This window comes from Branchiostoma lanceolatum, chromosome 3 (genome assembly GCF_035083965.1).
Source record: "Branchiostoma lanceolatum isolate klBraLanc5 chromosome 3, klBraLanc5.hap2, whole genome shotgun sequence".
In the NCBI taxonomy this organism is placed as follows: domain Eukaryota; kingdom Metazoa; phylum Chordata; class Leptocardii; order Amphioxiformes; family Branchiostomatidae; genus Branchiostoma; species Branchiostoma lanceolatum.
Window position 1 is genome coordinate 6,867,182 of NC_089724.1, and position 15,592 is coordinate 6,882,773.

Genomic DNA, 15,592 nt, shown 5'->3' on the forward strand with positions numbered 1-15,592 from the left:
ACTAGTCACTTTAGATTGATTGTAAGCGCCACAAGATACCTGAACATCCACTTCCACTGGCGCGACCATCTCCTGTATATCCAGGGTTGCAGGTACAAATGGCGTTGAGTACAGGAGCGGCGGGATTATGTGTACAGGTGGCGTTCACGTGACACGGATCGGTCAAGCAGGGGTCGATAGCTGCAAACGGTATCATGAGAACACCCATTACTAGAGAAATATCAATAAAAAAAAGACATCTGGGAATCTAAGTCAACCAATTTGAAAAAAACAAAACGAAACAAACCAAAACAAGATAGAGCTAAACTGAATAAGAAAAAAAGGAAGAAAGTTGGACTAGTCACATTTATATTGATTGCAAGCACTGCAAAATTGGCATACCTGAACATCCACTTTCACTGCCGCGACCATCTCCTGTGTATCCAGGGTTGCAGGTACAAATGGCGTTGAGTACAGGAGCGGCGGGATTATGTGTGCAAGTGGCGTTCACGTGACACGGATCGGCCAAGCAGGGGTCGATAGCTGCAAACGGTATCATGAAAACACCCATTACTAAATAACTATAAATTAAAAAAGACTGGCAACCTAAATCTGGCCCCCTAAGCCAACCAATTTCAAAACAACAAACCGAAACGAAACAAAACAAGAACTAAACTGAAAACAAACAAGAGTCCGTAGGACACAATTCTCCGTGAAGTATTTATAGTATGTACAAGTATTGACCCACACAAATTGCATCTCTTCTCAGTCCAAGTAGTGTTTTAGAGCAAGTAAAGAAAAAGTGTTTGTTTATATTTTTCTTTCAATACAGGAGTGGTCAACCTGCTGAAAAGTATGTTTTACAGTATGGCACAGATGGGATCTAGAAATTCCGGGAAAAGTCACAAAGTTAGATCTAGATGGCCCCTTTTCAATTATCAACGGACCATTCAGCCTTACAACTAAGATGTATCAGAAATCACAAATATGCAGTAAATCCTGTTTCCACAATTTATTGCAGGCCGGCCTGATCTATAGCTTTCAAGCTATTTGCAATAAAAAAAAGGCTCATTTATATTATCGTAACATAATTTCACGAAGGTCAAAGGTCACCGGATCTAACCACCCGGAAGTGACACTGGCGCGCGCACTTTTCTGAGAGATATTTCTCAACAATCTTTCATCCCCTGCGTAAACTTTTTACATTGTCACAGCCTCCGTATTATAAACTACAAGTGTGGTAAGTTTGAAGGTCCAGAGATTTGCCATTTTCACACTGTGCGTAAAAATGCATCGTCCGTCCTGTGCGCACATACTGTATGCGAGTTGCGAGGGACACGGCATACTTAATACACAGACTGGAGCTCACTCGGCACATGTTCGCAGCTAAAACTCACAATTCCCGTTGCCGCATTGGTATGTAACTTGGTATATCGTTTGCTAGGTTGCGTGTGGTGATGCACGTTGTCTATTTTTCAATGTAACAGTGACTATACGATCACAGCAAGTAAGGAAGATTTATACCCCGTATCTGCCTGAAGTATTCCAGTCATGCATAACGGATTATAACATGGTCCCTATGGCAGGGCAGTGGGACATAGCATTAATTATAGGGGTGCAATTACGATATTGGATTGACGTTTAAAGTAGTTATGGTGTAACAAAGCTATTGTGCATCACCACGCCGAACCAGGCAAACGATATGCCAAGTAACACACCAATGCGACAACGGGATCGTGAGTTATAGCTGCGAACGCGCAAACAAATGCAATCCCAATACTCCCAGAAGGAGGTCATCCTCCTTCCCGGAGTAATAAAAGAAGAAAGAAAGCAGGATGGACTAGTCACTTTGGATTGATTGTAAGCGCCACAAAATACCTGAGCATCCACTTCCACTGGCGCGACCATCTCCTGTATATCCAGGGTTGCAGGTACAAATGGCGTTGAGTACAAGAGCGGCGGGATTATGTGTGCAAGTGGCGTTCACGTGACACGGATTGGCCAAGCAAGGGTCGATAGCTGCAAACGGAATCATAAGAACACTCATTACTAGAGAAATATCAATAAAAAAGACATCTGGGAATCTAAGTCAACCAATTTGAAAACAACAAAACGAAACAAACCAAAACAAGATAGAGCTAAACTGAATAAGAAAAAAAGCAAGCAGAAAGACACTATTGTGTGGAGTGTAAGCGCTGCGAGAAAACAATACCTGTACATCCAGTTCCATTAACAAGACCGTCTCCTGTATATCCAGTGCTGCAGGTACAAGTGGCATCAAGGGCAGGAGCGGGATTATCTGAACAGTTGGCGTTAACGTGGCACGGATTGACCAAGCAGGCGTCGATGTCTGCAAACGATCAAACAGCAGTCAACATTTTAAAAAAACGTCAGTTCAAAATACATCTGGCAACCTATCGTGAAATAAAAGTAGAACAGGATGAAACAAAAACTGAACAGAAAGACCCCTTGTTATTGAGTGTAAGCGTTACAAGAAAGTAATACCTGTACATCCAGTTCCATTGACGAGACCATCTCCTGTATATCCAGTGTTGCAGGTGCAAGTGGCATTGAGGGCAGGAGCGGGATTATCTGTACAGTTGGCGTCAACGTGGCACGGATTGAACAAGCAGGCCTCGATGTCTGCAAACGATCAAACAACAGTCAACATTTTAAAAAAACGTCAGTTCAAAATACATCTGGCAACCTATCGTGAAATAAAAGCAGAACAGGATGAAACAAAAACTGACCAGAAAGACCCCTTGTTATTGAGTGTAAGCGTTACAAGAAAGTAATACCTGTACATCCAGTTCCATTGACGAGACCGTCTCCTGTATATCCAGTGTTGCAGGTGCAAGTGGCATTGAGGGCAGGAGCGGGATTATCTGTGCAGGTGGCGTTTGGGTGACACGGATCGAATTTGCAGGCATAGATGCCAGACGTCATCTGCATTGTTGTAGTCTGCAGAAGAATGATATTGATTTCAAACTAATCATCTAAAAGTGTTTATGAAGAACACCTTTTTTCAAAAAATTGAATGCAAGTACAAAGGGTCAGATGCGGGCCTCAAACCTTAAAAGCATTTAATCTAAATCGAATGCAGATTTCTAGATGATGGTACTGAAAATTTGTACGAGTTGCAGATGAAGGTGAATCTTAGAAAAATGATTTTTTTTTGTCTTTTGTGTCGTAATGATAGTAGAAATGCACGGTAGCCAAACGTCATTTTGGAAGAATTTTGGAGACGTCTAGTTAAGAGGAACGGTGAGGAAGCAAAAAAATGGTAAAGGAATGGGTAATTTTAACATGGTAGCTCCAGCCTGTTTCGTTGCTTTACCGTAGTGGTGGGTAGAGTTGTCCGTAGCATTGTCGATATTGAAGTTGGCTGTGTTGTGAGTAGTGTGGATTCGTCAGTTGTCTTGTGCGTCGTTAGCGCAGTTGTGGGTGTTGTTGTCCTATGACTTGTACTTAAGGACGTACGTCTCTATATCATATCAGAGAGAATGTCTTTAACAAGTTACAGGGTTTAGATGGCCAGTTGAAAGTAAAAGACAAGAATAAGATAGAAAAAGTAAAAAGGTTCCGTCATAATCAAAAGTTCAAGTTTGCTTTGTTGCTTTACCATAGCGGTTGTTTGAGATGTCCGTAGCGTTGTAAATACAGTAGTTGGCCGTGTTGTTACAAGTGTAGCTTCGTCAGTTGTCTTGTGAGAAGTATAAAGAGTTCTGGCCATTGTTGTCTTTTGGCTTGTACTTAAAGTAGTTGGCATCTACATTATGTCAAAAAGTACAAAGATATTTGCGTCATTTCTGTGCTTATGTTCGTAAACATACGCTGAATTCAAGTATCATGTCTAAATCGTTTGGAAGATTTGAAAAATAAAAAGGTCAAGAAACCGTCAAAAGATCTTAGTGGCTGAGGTTTATTTGGAAATAATAATTCAAGTCTGTTTCGTTGTGCGTTACCGTAGTGGTTGGTTGCGTTGTCTGTAGTGTTGTTGATACTGAAGTTGACTGTGTGGTTAGAAATGTAGATTCGACAGTTGTCCTGTGTGTCGTTGGAGCAGTTGCTGCTGTTGTTGTCATTGGACTTATACTTAATGTCGAATGTCTCTGTATTGAAATCACAAACGAACCATTTAGGAGGCCAATCAAAGGAAACGGTCAAAAATATCTAAACAAGAGTTTCAAAAGAGATGGCTAGCCTGGATTATAAGTTTAAGTCTATTTTGTAGCTTTACCGTAGTGGTGGGTTGAGTCGTCCGTCGGGTTGTCAATACTGTTGTTGGCGGCTGTGTTGTTACAAGTGTGGATTCGTTAGTTGTCTTTTGCATAGTATGAAGAGTCGTGGCCATTGTTGTCCTTTTGTTTGTACTTAACGTAGTTGGCATCTAAATTATGTCAAAAGTAAAAGGATGTTTTTTTAGTAGTAATGTTCGTAAACAAACGCTGTATTCAGGTATCATGTGTTTGGAGGACTTGGAAAACAAAAAGGTAAAAAAACCGTCCAAAAATCTGGGTGGCTAAGTTTTAATTGTAAATAACAGTTGAAGTCTATTTCTTTGTGCGTTACCGTAGTGGTTGGTTGAGTCATCCGTAGTGTTGTCGATGCTGATGTTGGCTGTGTGGTTAGTAACGTAGATTCGACAGTTGTCTTGTGTGTCGTTAGAGCAGTTGTTGCTGTTGTTGTCATTGGACTTGTACTTAAGGTCGTCTGTAAATGTATTGAAATCATGATAGAAGGGTTTAGAAGGCCAGTCAAAGGAAACAGTCAAACATATTTGAAAAAAATTTTCAAAAGAAATGGTTGGTCTTGATTGAAAGCTTAAGTCTACTATGTGCTTCACCGTAGTGGTGGGTTGAGTCATCCTTTGTGTTGTCAATACTGTTGTTGGCGGCTGTGTTGTTACAAGTGTGGATTCGTCAGTTGTCTTTTGCGTAGTATGAAGAGTCGTGGCCGTTGTTGTCTTTTGGCTTGTACTTAAGGTAGTTGGCATCTAGATTATGTCAAAAAGTTAAAGGATGCTTGTGTATTTTTAGTCGCCAATGTTTGTAAACATACGTTGAATTCAAGTATCATGTCTAAAGAGTTCGAAAGACTTGGAAAACATAAAGGTCAAGAAACCGTAAAGGAAATCTTAGTGGCAGGGGTTATTTGTAAATAGTACTCTGTTTCGTTGTGCGTTACCGTAGTGGTTGGTTGAGTCGACCTTAGTGTTGTCGATACTGATGTTGGCTGTGTGGTTGGTAATGTGGATTCGTCAGTTGTCTTGTGTGTCGTTAGAGCAGTTGTTGCTGTTGTTGTCATTGGACTTGTACTTAAGGTCGCATGTCTCTGTTTTGAAATCATGATAGAAGGATTTAGAAAGCCAGTGAAAGAAAACGGTGATGACTACCTGGCCAAAGGTACAAAAGAGATGGTTGGTCTTGTTTAAAAGTAAACGTTAATTTTGTTGATTTACCGTAGTGGTTGGTGGTGGAGTCGTCCGTCGCGTCGTCAATACTGTTGTTGGCGGCTGTGTTGTTACAAGTGTTGATTCGTCAGTTGTCTTAAGCGTAGTATGAAGAGTAGTGGCCATTGTAGTCTTTTGGATTGTACTGAAGGTAGTTGGCATCTACATTATGTCAAAAAGTGAAAGGATTTATGTGTAAATTTAAGTTGTCATATTCGAAAACATACGCTGAATTTTAGTATCTTGTCTAAAGAGGCTGAGGTGTTACACGTTCAGATTCGTCAGTTGTCTTTTGCGTAGTATGAAGAGTTGTGGCCATTGTGGTCTTTTGGCTTGTACTCAAGGTAGTTGGCATCTACATTATGTCAAAAAGTGAAAGGATGTTTGTGTACTTTTTTGTAGTAATTTTCGTAAACATACGCTGAATACAAGTATTATGTCTAAAGAGTTCGCAAGACATGGAAAACAAAAAGGTCAAAAAAACGCCAAAAAAATCTTATTGGCTGGTGGAAATGTGTGAATAGTAGTCTGTTTCGTTGTGCGTTACCGTAGTGGTTGGTTGAGTCGTCCGTAGTGTTGTCGATACTGATGTTGGCTGTGTGATTAGTAATGTGGATTTGTCAGTTGTCTTGTGTGTGGTAAGAGCAGTTGTTTCTGTTGTTGTCATTGGACTTGTACTTAAGGTCGTATGTCTCTGTATTAAAATCATGATAGAAGGATTTAGAAGGCAAGTGAAAGAAAACGGTGAAGTCTATCGGACCAAAGGTTCAAAAGAGATGGTTGGTCTTGATTAAAAGTAAACGTTTATTTTATTGCTTTACCGTAGTGGTGGGTTGAGTCGTCCGTCGCGTTGTCAATACTGTTGTTGGCGGCTGTGTTGTTACAAGTGTGGATTCGTCAGTTGTCTTCTGCGTAGTATGAAGAGTTGTGGCCATTGTAGTCTTTTGGCTTGTACTTAAGGTAGTTGGCATCTACATTATGTCAAAAAGTAAAAGGATGTTTGTTTAATTTTTAGTAGTAACGTTCGTAAGCATACGCTGAATTCTAGTATCATGTCTAAAGAGTTTGGAAGACTTGGAAAACAAAATGGTCAAGAAACCGTCAAGGAGAATCTTAGTGGCTGGGGGCAATGTGTAAACAGTAGTCTATTTCCTTGTGCGTTACCGTAGTGGTTTGAGTTTGAGTCGTACTTAGTGTTGTCGATGCTGGCGTTGGCTCTGTGGTTAGTATTGTGGTTTCGTCAGTCGTCTTGTGTGTCGTTAACAGTTTTAGTAAAAGTAAAAGTTCATTTTATTACTTTACCGTAGTGGTGGGTTGAGTCGTCCGTCGCGTTGTCAATACTGTTGTTGGCGGCTGTGTTGTTACAAGTGTGGAATCGTCAGTTGTTTTTTGCGTAGTATGAAGAGTTGTGGCCATTGTAGTCTTTTGGCTTGTACTTAAGGTAGTTGGCACCTACATTATGTCAAAAAGTAAAAGAATGTTTGTGTAATCGTTAGTAGTAATGTTCGTAAACATACGCTGAATTCAAGTATTATGTCTTAAGCGTTTGGAAGACTTGGGAAACAAAAAGGTAAAAAAAAACGCCAAAATAATTTTATTGGCTGGTGGAAATGTGTAAATAGTAGGCTGTTTCGTTGTGCGTTACCGTAGTGATCGGTTGAGTCGTCCGTAGTGTTGTCGATACTGATGTTGGCTGTGTGTTTAGTAATGTGGATTCGTCAGTTGTCTTGTGTGTGGTAAGAGCACTTGTTTCTGTTGTTGTCATTGGACTTGTACTTAAGGTCGTTTTTCTCTGTATTAAAATCATGATAGAAGGATTTAGAAGGCCAGTGAAAGAAAACGGTGAAGTCTATCCAACCAAAGGTTCAAAAGAGATGGTTGGTCTTGATTAAAAGTAAACGTTTATTTTATTGCTTTACCGTAGTGGTGGGTTGAGTCGTCCGTCGCGTTGTCAATACTGTTGTTGGCGGCTGTGTTGTTACAAGTGTGGATTCGTCAGTTGTCTTTTGCGTAGTATGAAGAGTTGTGACCATTGTAGTCTTTTGGCTTGTACTTAAGGTAGTTGGCATCTACATTATGTCAAAAAGTAAAGGGTGTTTGTGTAATTTTTAGTAGTAATGTTCGTAAACATCCACTGAATTCAAGTATCTTGTCTAAAGAGTTTGGAAAACTTGGAAAACAAAAAGGTCAAGAAACCGTCAAAAAAATCTTATTGGCTGGGGGAAATGTATAAATAGTAGTCTGTTTCGTTGTAAGTTACCGTAGTGGTTGGTGGTGGAGTCGTCCGTAGTGTTGTCGATACTGATGTAGGCTGTGTGATTAGTAATGTGGATTCGTCAGTTGTCTTGTGCGTCGTTAGAGCAGTTGTTTCTGTTGTTGTCATTGGGCTTGTATTCAAGGTCGTATGTCTCTGTTTTGAAATCATGATAGAAGGATTTAGAAGGCCAGTGAAATAAAATGGTGAAGTCTATCGGACCAAAGGTTCAAAAGAGATGGTCGGTCTTGATTAAAAGTTAAAATTTATTTTATTGCTTTACCGTAGTGGTGGGTTGAGTCGTCCGTCGCGTTGTCAACACTGTTGTTGGTGGCTGTGTTGATACAAGTGTGGATTCGTCAGTTGTTTTTTGCGTAGTATGAAGAGTTGTGGCCATTGTAGTCTTTTGGCTTGTACTTAAGGTAGTTGGCATCTACATTATGTCAAAAAGTAAAATGATGTTTGTGTAATTTTTAGTAGTAACGTTCGTAAAGATACCCTGAATTCAAGTATTATGTCTAAAGAGTTTGGAAAACTTGGGAAAAAAAAAGGTCAAGAAACCGTCAAGGAGAATCTTATTGGCTGGGGGAAATGTATAAATAGTAGTCTTTTTCGTTGTGCGTTACCGTAGTGGTTGGTGGTGGAGTCGTCCGTAGTGTTGTCGATACTGATGTTGGCTGTGTGGTTAGTAATGTGGATTCGTCAGTTGTCTTGTGCGTCGTTAGAGCAGTTGTTTCTGTTGTTGTCATTGGGCTTGTATTCAAGGTCGTATGTCTCTGTTTTGAAATCATGATAGAAGGATTTAGAAGGCCAGTGAAATAAAATGGTTATGACTATCGGACCAAAGGTTCAAAAGAGATGGTCGGGCTTGATTAAAAGTTAAAATTTATTTTATTGCTTTACCGTAGTGGTGGGTTGAGTCGTCCGTCTCGTTGTCAATACTGTTGTTGGCGGCTGTGTTGTTACAAGTGTGGATTCGTCAGTTGTCTTTTGCGTAGTATGAAGAGTTGTGGCCATTGTAGTCTTTTGGCTTGTACTTAAGGTAGTTGGCATCTACATTATGTCAAAAAGTAAAATGATGTTTGTGTAATTTTTAGTAGTAACGTTCGTAAAGATACGCTGAATTCAAGTATTATGTCTAAAGAGTTTGGAAAACTTGAAAAAACAAAAAGATCAAGAAACCGTCAAGGAGAATCTTATTGGCTGGGGGAAATGTATAAATAGTAGTCTGTTTCGTTGTGCGTTACCGAAGTGGTTGGTGGTGGAGTCGTCCGTAGTGTTGTCGATACTGATGTTGGTTGCGTGGTTAGTAATGTGGATTCGTCAGTTGTCTTGTGCGTCGTTAGAGCAGTTGTTTCTGTTGTTGTCATTGGGCTTGTATTCAAGGTCGTATGTCTCTGTTTTGAAATCATGATAGAAGGATTTAGAAGGCCAGTGAAAGAAAATGGTGATGACTATCTGACCAAAGGTTCAAAAGAGATGGTCGGTCTTGATTAAAAGTAAAAATTTATTTTATTGCTTTACCGTAGTGGTGGGTTGACTCGTCCGTCGCGTTGTCAATACTGTTGTTGGCGGCTGTACTGTTACAAGTGTGGATTCGTCAGTTGTCTTTTGCGTAGTATGAAGAGTTGTGGCCATTGTAGTCTTTTGGCTTGTACTTAAGGTAGTTGGCATCTACATTATGTCAAAAAGTAAAATGATGTTTGTGTAAGTTTTAGTAGTAACGTTCGTAAAGATACGCTGAATTCAAGTATCTTGTCTAAAGAGTTTGGAAAACTTGGAAAACAAAAAGGTCAAGAAACCGTCAAGGAGAATCTTATTGGCTGGGGGAAATGTATAAATAGTAGTCTGTTTCGTTGTAAGTTACCGTAGTGGTTGGTGGTGGAGTCGTCTGTAGTGTTGTCGATACTGATGTTGGCTGTGTGGTTAGTAATGTGGATTCGTCAGTTGTCTTGTGCGTCGTTAGAGCAGTTGTTTCTGTTGTTTTCAATGGGCTTGTATTCAAGGTCGTATGTCTCTGTTTTGAAATCATGATAGAAGTATTTAGAAGGCCAGTGAAATAAAACGGTGAAGTCTATCTGACCAAAGGTTCAAAAGAGATGGTCGGGCTTGATTAAAAGTAAAAATTTATTTTATTGCTTTACCGTAGTGGTGGGTTGAGTCGTCCGTCGCGTTGTCAATACTGTTGTTGGCGGCTGTGTTGTTACAAGTGTGGATTCGTCAGTTGTTTTTTGCGTAGTATGAAGAGTTGTGGCCATTGTAGTCTTTTGACTTGTACTTAAGGTAGTTGGCATCTACATTATGTCAAAAAGTAAAAGGATATTTGTGTAATTTTTAGTAGTAACGTTCGTAAACATACGCTAAATTCAAGTATCATGTCTAAAGAGTTTGGAAAACTTGAAAAACAAAAAGGTCAAGAAACCGTCAAGGAGAATCTTATTGGCTGGGGGAAATGTATAAATAGTAGTCTTTTTCGTTGTGCGTTACCGTAGTGGTTGGTGGTGGAGTCGTCCGTAGTGTTGTCGATACTGATGTTGGCTGTGTGGTTAGTAATGTGGATTCGTCAGTTGTCTTGTGCGTCGTTAGAGCAGTTGTTTCTGTTGTTGTCATTGGGCTTGTATTCAAGGTCGTATGTCTCTGTTTTGAAATCATGATAGAAGGATTTAGAAGGCCAGTGAAATAAAATGGTGATGACTATCGGACCAAAGGTTCAAAAGAGATGGTCGGGCTTGATTAAAAGTTAAAATTTATTTTATTGCTTTACCGTAGTGGTGGGTTGAGTCGTCCGTCTCGTTGTCAATACTGTTGTTGGCGGCTGTGTTGTTACAAGTGTGGATTCGTCAGTTGTCTTTTGCGTAGTATGAAGAGTTGTGGCCATTGTAGTCTTTTGGCTTGTACTTAAGGTAGTTGGCATCTACATTATGTCAAAAAGTAAAATGATGTTTGTGTAATTTTTAGTAGTAACGTTCGTAAAGATACGCTGAATTCAAGTATTATGTCTAAAGAGTTTGGAAAACTTGAAAAAACAAAAAGATCAAGAAACCGTCAAGGAGAATCTTATTGGCTGGGGGAAATGTATAAATAGTAGTCTGTTTCGTTGTGCGTTACCGAAGTGGTTGGTGGTGGAGTCGTCCGTAGTGTTGTCGATACTGATGTTGGTTGCGTGGTTAGTAATGTGGATTCGTCAGTTGTCTTGTGCGTCGTTAGAGCAGTTGTTTCTGTTGTTGTCATTGGGCTTGTATTCAAGGTCGTATGTCTCTGTTTTGAAATCATGATAGAAGGATTTAGAAGGCCAGTGAAAGAAAATGGTGATGACTATCTGACCAAAGGTTCAAAAGAGATGGTCGGTCTTGATTAAAAGTAAAAATTTATTTTATTGCTTTACCGTAGTGGTGGGTTGACTCGTCCGTCGCGTTGTCAATACTGTTGTTGGCGGCTGTACTGTTACAAGTGTGGATTCGTCAGTTGTCTTTTGCGTAGTATGAAGAGTTGTGGCCATTGTAGTCTTTTGGCTTGTACTTAAGGTAGTTGGCATCTACATTATGTCAAAAAGTAAAATGATGTTTGTGTAAGTTTTAGTAGTAACGTTCGTAAAGATACGCTGAATTCAAGTATCTTGTCTAAAGAGTTTGGAAAACTTGGAAAACAAAAAGGTCAAGAAACCGTCAAGGAGAATCTTATTGGCTGGGGGAAATGTATAAATAGTAGTCTGTTTCGTTGTAAGTTACCGTAGTGGTTGGTGGTGGAGTCGTCTGTAGTGTTGTCGATACTGATGTTGGCTGTGTGGTTAGTAATGTGGATTCGTCAGTTGTCTTGTGCGTCGTTAGAGCAGTTGTTTCTGTTGTTTTCAATGGGCTTGTATTCAAGGTCGTATGTGTCTGTTTTGAAATCATGATAGAAGTATTTAGAAGGCCAGTGAAATAAAACGGTGAAGTCTATCTGACCAAAGGTTCAAAAGAGATGGTCGGGCTTGATTAAAAGTAAAAATTTATTTTATTGCTTTACCGTAGTGGTGGGTTGAGTCGTCCGTCGCGTTGTCAATACTGTTGTTGGCGGCTGTGTTGTTACAAGTGTGGATTCGTCAGTTGTTTTTTGCGTAGTATGAAGAGTTGTGGCCATTGTAGTCTTTTGACTTGTACTTAAGGTAGTTGGCATCTACATTATGTCAAAAAGTAAAAGGATGTTTGTGTAATTTTTAGTAGTAACGTTCGTAAACATACGCTAAATTCAAGTATCATGTCTAAAGAGTTTGGAAAACTTGAAAAACAAAAAGGTCAAGAAACCGTCAAAAAAATCTTATTGGCTGGAGGAAATGTATAAATAGCAGTCTGTTTCGTTGTAAGTTACCGTAGTGGTTGGTGGTGGAGTCGTCCGTAGTGTTGTCGATACTGATGTTGGCAGTGTGATTAGTAATGTGGATTCGTCAGTTGTCTTGTGCGCCGTTAGAGCAGTTGTTTCTGTTGTTGTCATTGGGCTTGTATTCAAGGTCGTATGTCTCTGTTTTGAAATCATGATAGAAGTATTTAGAAGGCCAGTGAAAGAAAATGGTGAAGTCTATCTGACCAAAGGTTCAAAAGAGATGGTCGGTCTTGATTAAAAGTTAAAATTTATTTTATTGCTTTACCGTAGTGGTGGGTTGAGTCGTCCGTCGCGTTGTCAATACTGTTGTTGGCGGCTGTACTGTTACAAGTGTGGATTCGTCAGTTGTCTTTTGCGTAGTATGAAGAGTTGTGGCCATTGTAGTCTTTTGGCTTGTTCTTAAGGTAGTTGGCATCTACATTATGTCAAAAAGTAAAATGATGTTTGTGTAATTCTTAGTAGTAACGTTCGTAAACATACGCTGAATTCAAGTATCTTGTCTGAAGAGTTTGGAAAACTTGGAAAACAAAAAGGTCAAGAAACCGTCAAGGAGAATCTTATTGGCTGGGGGAAATGTATAAATAGTAGTCTGTTTTGTTGTGCGTTACCGTAGTGGTTGGTGGTGGAGTCGTCTGTAGTGTTGTCGATACTGATGTATGTTGTGTGGTTAGTACTGTGGATTCGTCAGTTGTCTTGTGCGTCGTTAGATCAGTTGTTTCTGTTGTTTTCAATGGGCTTGTATTCAATGTCGTATGTCTCTGTTTTGAAATCATGATAGAAGTATTTAGAAGGCCAGTGAAATAAAACGGTGAAGTCTATCTGACCAAAGGATCAAAAGAGATGGTCGGGCTTGATTAAAAGTAAAAATTTATTTTATTGCTTTACCGTAGTGGTGGGTTGAGTCGTCCGTCGCGTTGTCAATACTGTTGTTGGCGGCTGTGTTGTTACAAGTGTGGATTCGTCAGTTGTCTTTTGCGTAGTATGAAGAGTTGTGACCATTGTAGTCTTTTGGCTTGTACTTAAGGTAGTTGGCATCTACATTATGTCAAAAAGTAAAATGATGTTTGTGTAATTTTTAGTAGTAACGTTCGTAAAGATACGCTGAATTCAAGTATTATGTCTAAAGAGTTTGGAAAACTTGGAAAACAAAAAGGTCAAGAAACCGTCAAAAAAATCTTATTGGCTGGAGGAAATGTATAAATAGTAGTCTGTTTCGTTGTAAGTTACCGTAGTGGTTGGTGGTGGAGTCGTCCGTAGTGTTGTCGATACTGATGTTGGCAGTGTGATTAGTAATGTGGATTCGTCAGTTGTCTTGTGCGCCGTTAGAGCAGTTGTTTCTGTTGTTGTCATTGGGCTTGTATTCAAGGTCGTATGTCTCTGTTTTGAAATCATGATAGAAGTATTTAGAAGGCCAGTGGAAGAAAACGGTGAAGTCTATCTGACCAAAGGTTCAAAAGAGATGGTCGGTCTTGATTAAAAGTTAAAATTTATTTTGCTGCTTTACCGTAGTGGTGGGTTGAGTCGTCCGTCGCGTTGTCAATACTGTTGTTGGCGGCTGTACTGTTACAAGTGTGGATTCGTCAGTTGTCTTTTGCGTAGTATGAAGAGTTGTGGCCATTGTAGTCTTTTGGCTTGTACTTAAGGTAGTTGGCATCTACATTATGTCAAAAAGTAAAAGGATGTTTGTGTAATTTTTAGTAGTAACGTTCGTAAAGATACGCTGAATTCAAGTATTATGTCTAAAGAGTTTGGAAAACTTGGAAAACAAAAAGGTCAAGAAACCGTCAAGGAGAATCTTATTGGCTGGGGGAAATGTATAAATAGTAGTCTGTTTCGTTGTGCGTTACCGTAGTGGTTGGTGGTGAATTCGTCCGTAGTGTTGTCGATACTGATGTTGGCTGTGTGGTTAGTAATGTGGATTCGTCAGTTGTCTTGTGAGTCGTTAGAGCAGTTGTTTCTGTTGTTGTCATTGGGCTTGTATTCAAGGTCGTATGTCTCTGTTTTGAAATCATGATAGAAGGATTTAGAAGGCCAGTGAAAGAAAATGGTGATGACTATCTGACCAAAGGTTCAAAAGAGATGGTCGGGCTTGATTAAAAGTTAAAATTTATTTTATTGCTTTACCGTAGTGGTGGGTTGAGTCGTCCGTCGCGTTGTCAATACTGTTGTTGGCGGCTGTGTTGTTACAAGTGTGGATTCGTCAGTTGTCTTTTGCGTAGTATGAAGAGTTGTGACCATTGTAGTCTTTTGGCTTGTACTTAAGGTAGTTGGCATCTACATTATGTCAAAAAGTAAAAGGATGCTTGTGTAATTTTTAGTAGTAACGTTCGTAAACATACGCTGAATTCAAGTATCTTGTCTAAAGAGTTTGGAAAACTTGGAAAACAAAAAGGTCAAGAAACCGTCAAGGAGAATCTTATTGGCTGGGGGAAATGTATAAATAGTAGTCTGTTTCGTTGTTAGTTACCTTAGTGGTTGGTGGTGAAGTCGTCCGTAGTGTTGTCGATACTGATGTTGGCTGTGTGGTTAGTAATGTGGATTCGTCAGTTGTCTTGTGCGTCGTTAGAGCAGTTGTTTCTGTTGTTTTCAATGGGCTTGTATTCAAGGTCGTATGTCTCTGTTTTGAAATCATGATAGAAGTATTTAGAAGGCCAGTGGAAGAAAATGGTGAAGTCTATCTGACCAAAGGTTCAAAAGAGATGGTCGGGCTTGATTAAAAGTAAAAATTTATTTTATTGCTTTACCGTAGTGGTGGGTTGAGTCGTCCGTCGCGTTGTCAATACTGTTGTTGGCGGCTGTGTTGTTACAAGTGTGGATTCGTCAGTTGTTTTTTGCGTAGTATGAAGAGTTCTGGCCATTGTAGTCTTTTGGCTTGTACTTAAGGTAGTTGGCATCTACATTATGTCAAAAGGTAAAATGATGTTTGTGTAATTTTTGATAGTAACGTTCGTAAACATACGCTGAATTCAAGTATCATGTCTAAAGAGTTTGGAAAACTTGAAAAACAAAAAGATCAAGAAACCGTCAAGGAGAATCTTATTGGCTCGGGGAAAAGTATAAATAGTAGTCTGTTTCGTTGTTAGTTACCGTAGTGGTTGGTGGTGGAGTCGTCCGTAGTGTTTTCGATACTAATGTTGGTTGTGTGATTAGTAATGTGGATTCGTCAGTTGTCTTGTGCGTCGTTAGAGCAGTTGCTTCTGTTGTTGTCATTGGACGTGTACTTAAGGCCGTATGTCTCTGTATTAAAACCATGATAGAAGGATTTAGAAGGCAAGTGAAAGAAAATGGTGATGACTATCAGACCAAAGGTTCAAAAGAGATGGTCGGTCTTGATTAAAAGTTAAAATTTATTTTATTGCTTTACCGTAGTGGTGGGTTGAGTCGTCCGTCGCGTTGTCAATACTGTTGTTGGCGGCTGTACTGTTACAAGTGTGGATTCGTCAGTTGTCTTTTGCGTAGTATGAAGAGTTGTGGCCATTGTAGTCTTTTGGCTTGTACTTAAGGTAGTTGGCATCTACATTATGTCAAAAAGTAAAAGGATGTTTGTG

At 39.7% G+C, this 15,592-nt stretch overlaps 1 protein-coding gene across 7 annotated transcripts in view; it reads right to left on the reverse strand.

The window, feature by feature from the left end:
- Window positions 1-6,373, reverse strand: part of LOC136429910 (uncharacterized) — a 31,299-nt gene extending 24,926 nt beyond the window's left edge. For 3 of the 7 annotated variants that reach the window (XM_066420066.1, XM_066420067.1, XM_066420063.1), the window contains exons 1-6: window positions 6,253-6,373; window positions 2,778-2,940; window positions 2,192-2,329; window positions 1,858-1,998; window positions 382-522; window positions 40-180 (exon numbers count right to left, since the gene is read on the reverse strand). In XM_066420066.1, the coding sequence (XP_066276163.1) occupies window positions 40-180; window positions 382-522; window positions 1,858-1,998; window positions 2,192-2,329; window positions 2,778-2,940; window positions 6,253-6,366 (838 nt within the window). In that variant the 5' untranslated portion in view covers window positions 6,367-6,373. Of the gene's footprint in view, window positions 1-39; window positions 181-381; window positions 523-1,857; window positions 1,999-2,191; window positions 2,330-2,777; window positions 2,941-3,316; window positions 3,362-6,252 lie in introns of those variants that run through there. The other 4 variants (XM_066420069.1, XM_066420068.1, XM_066420064.1 and 1 more) reach the window with 3 other exon arrangements.
- Between the last annotated feature and the right edge of the window lie 9,219 nt (window positions 6,374-15,592).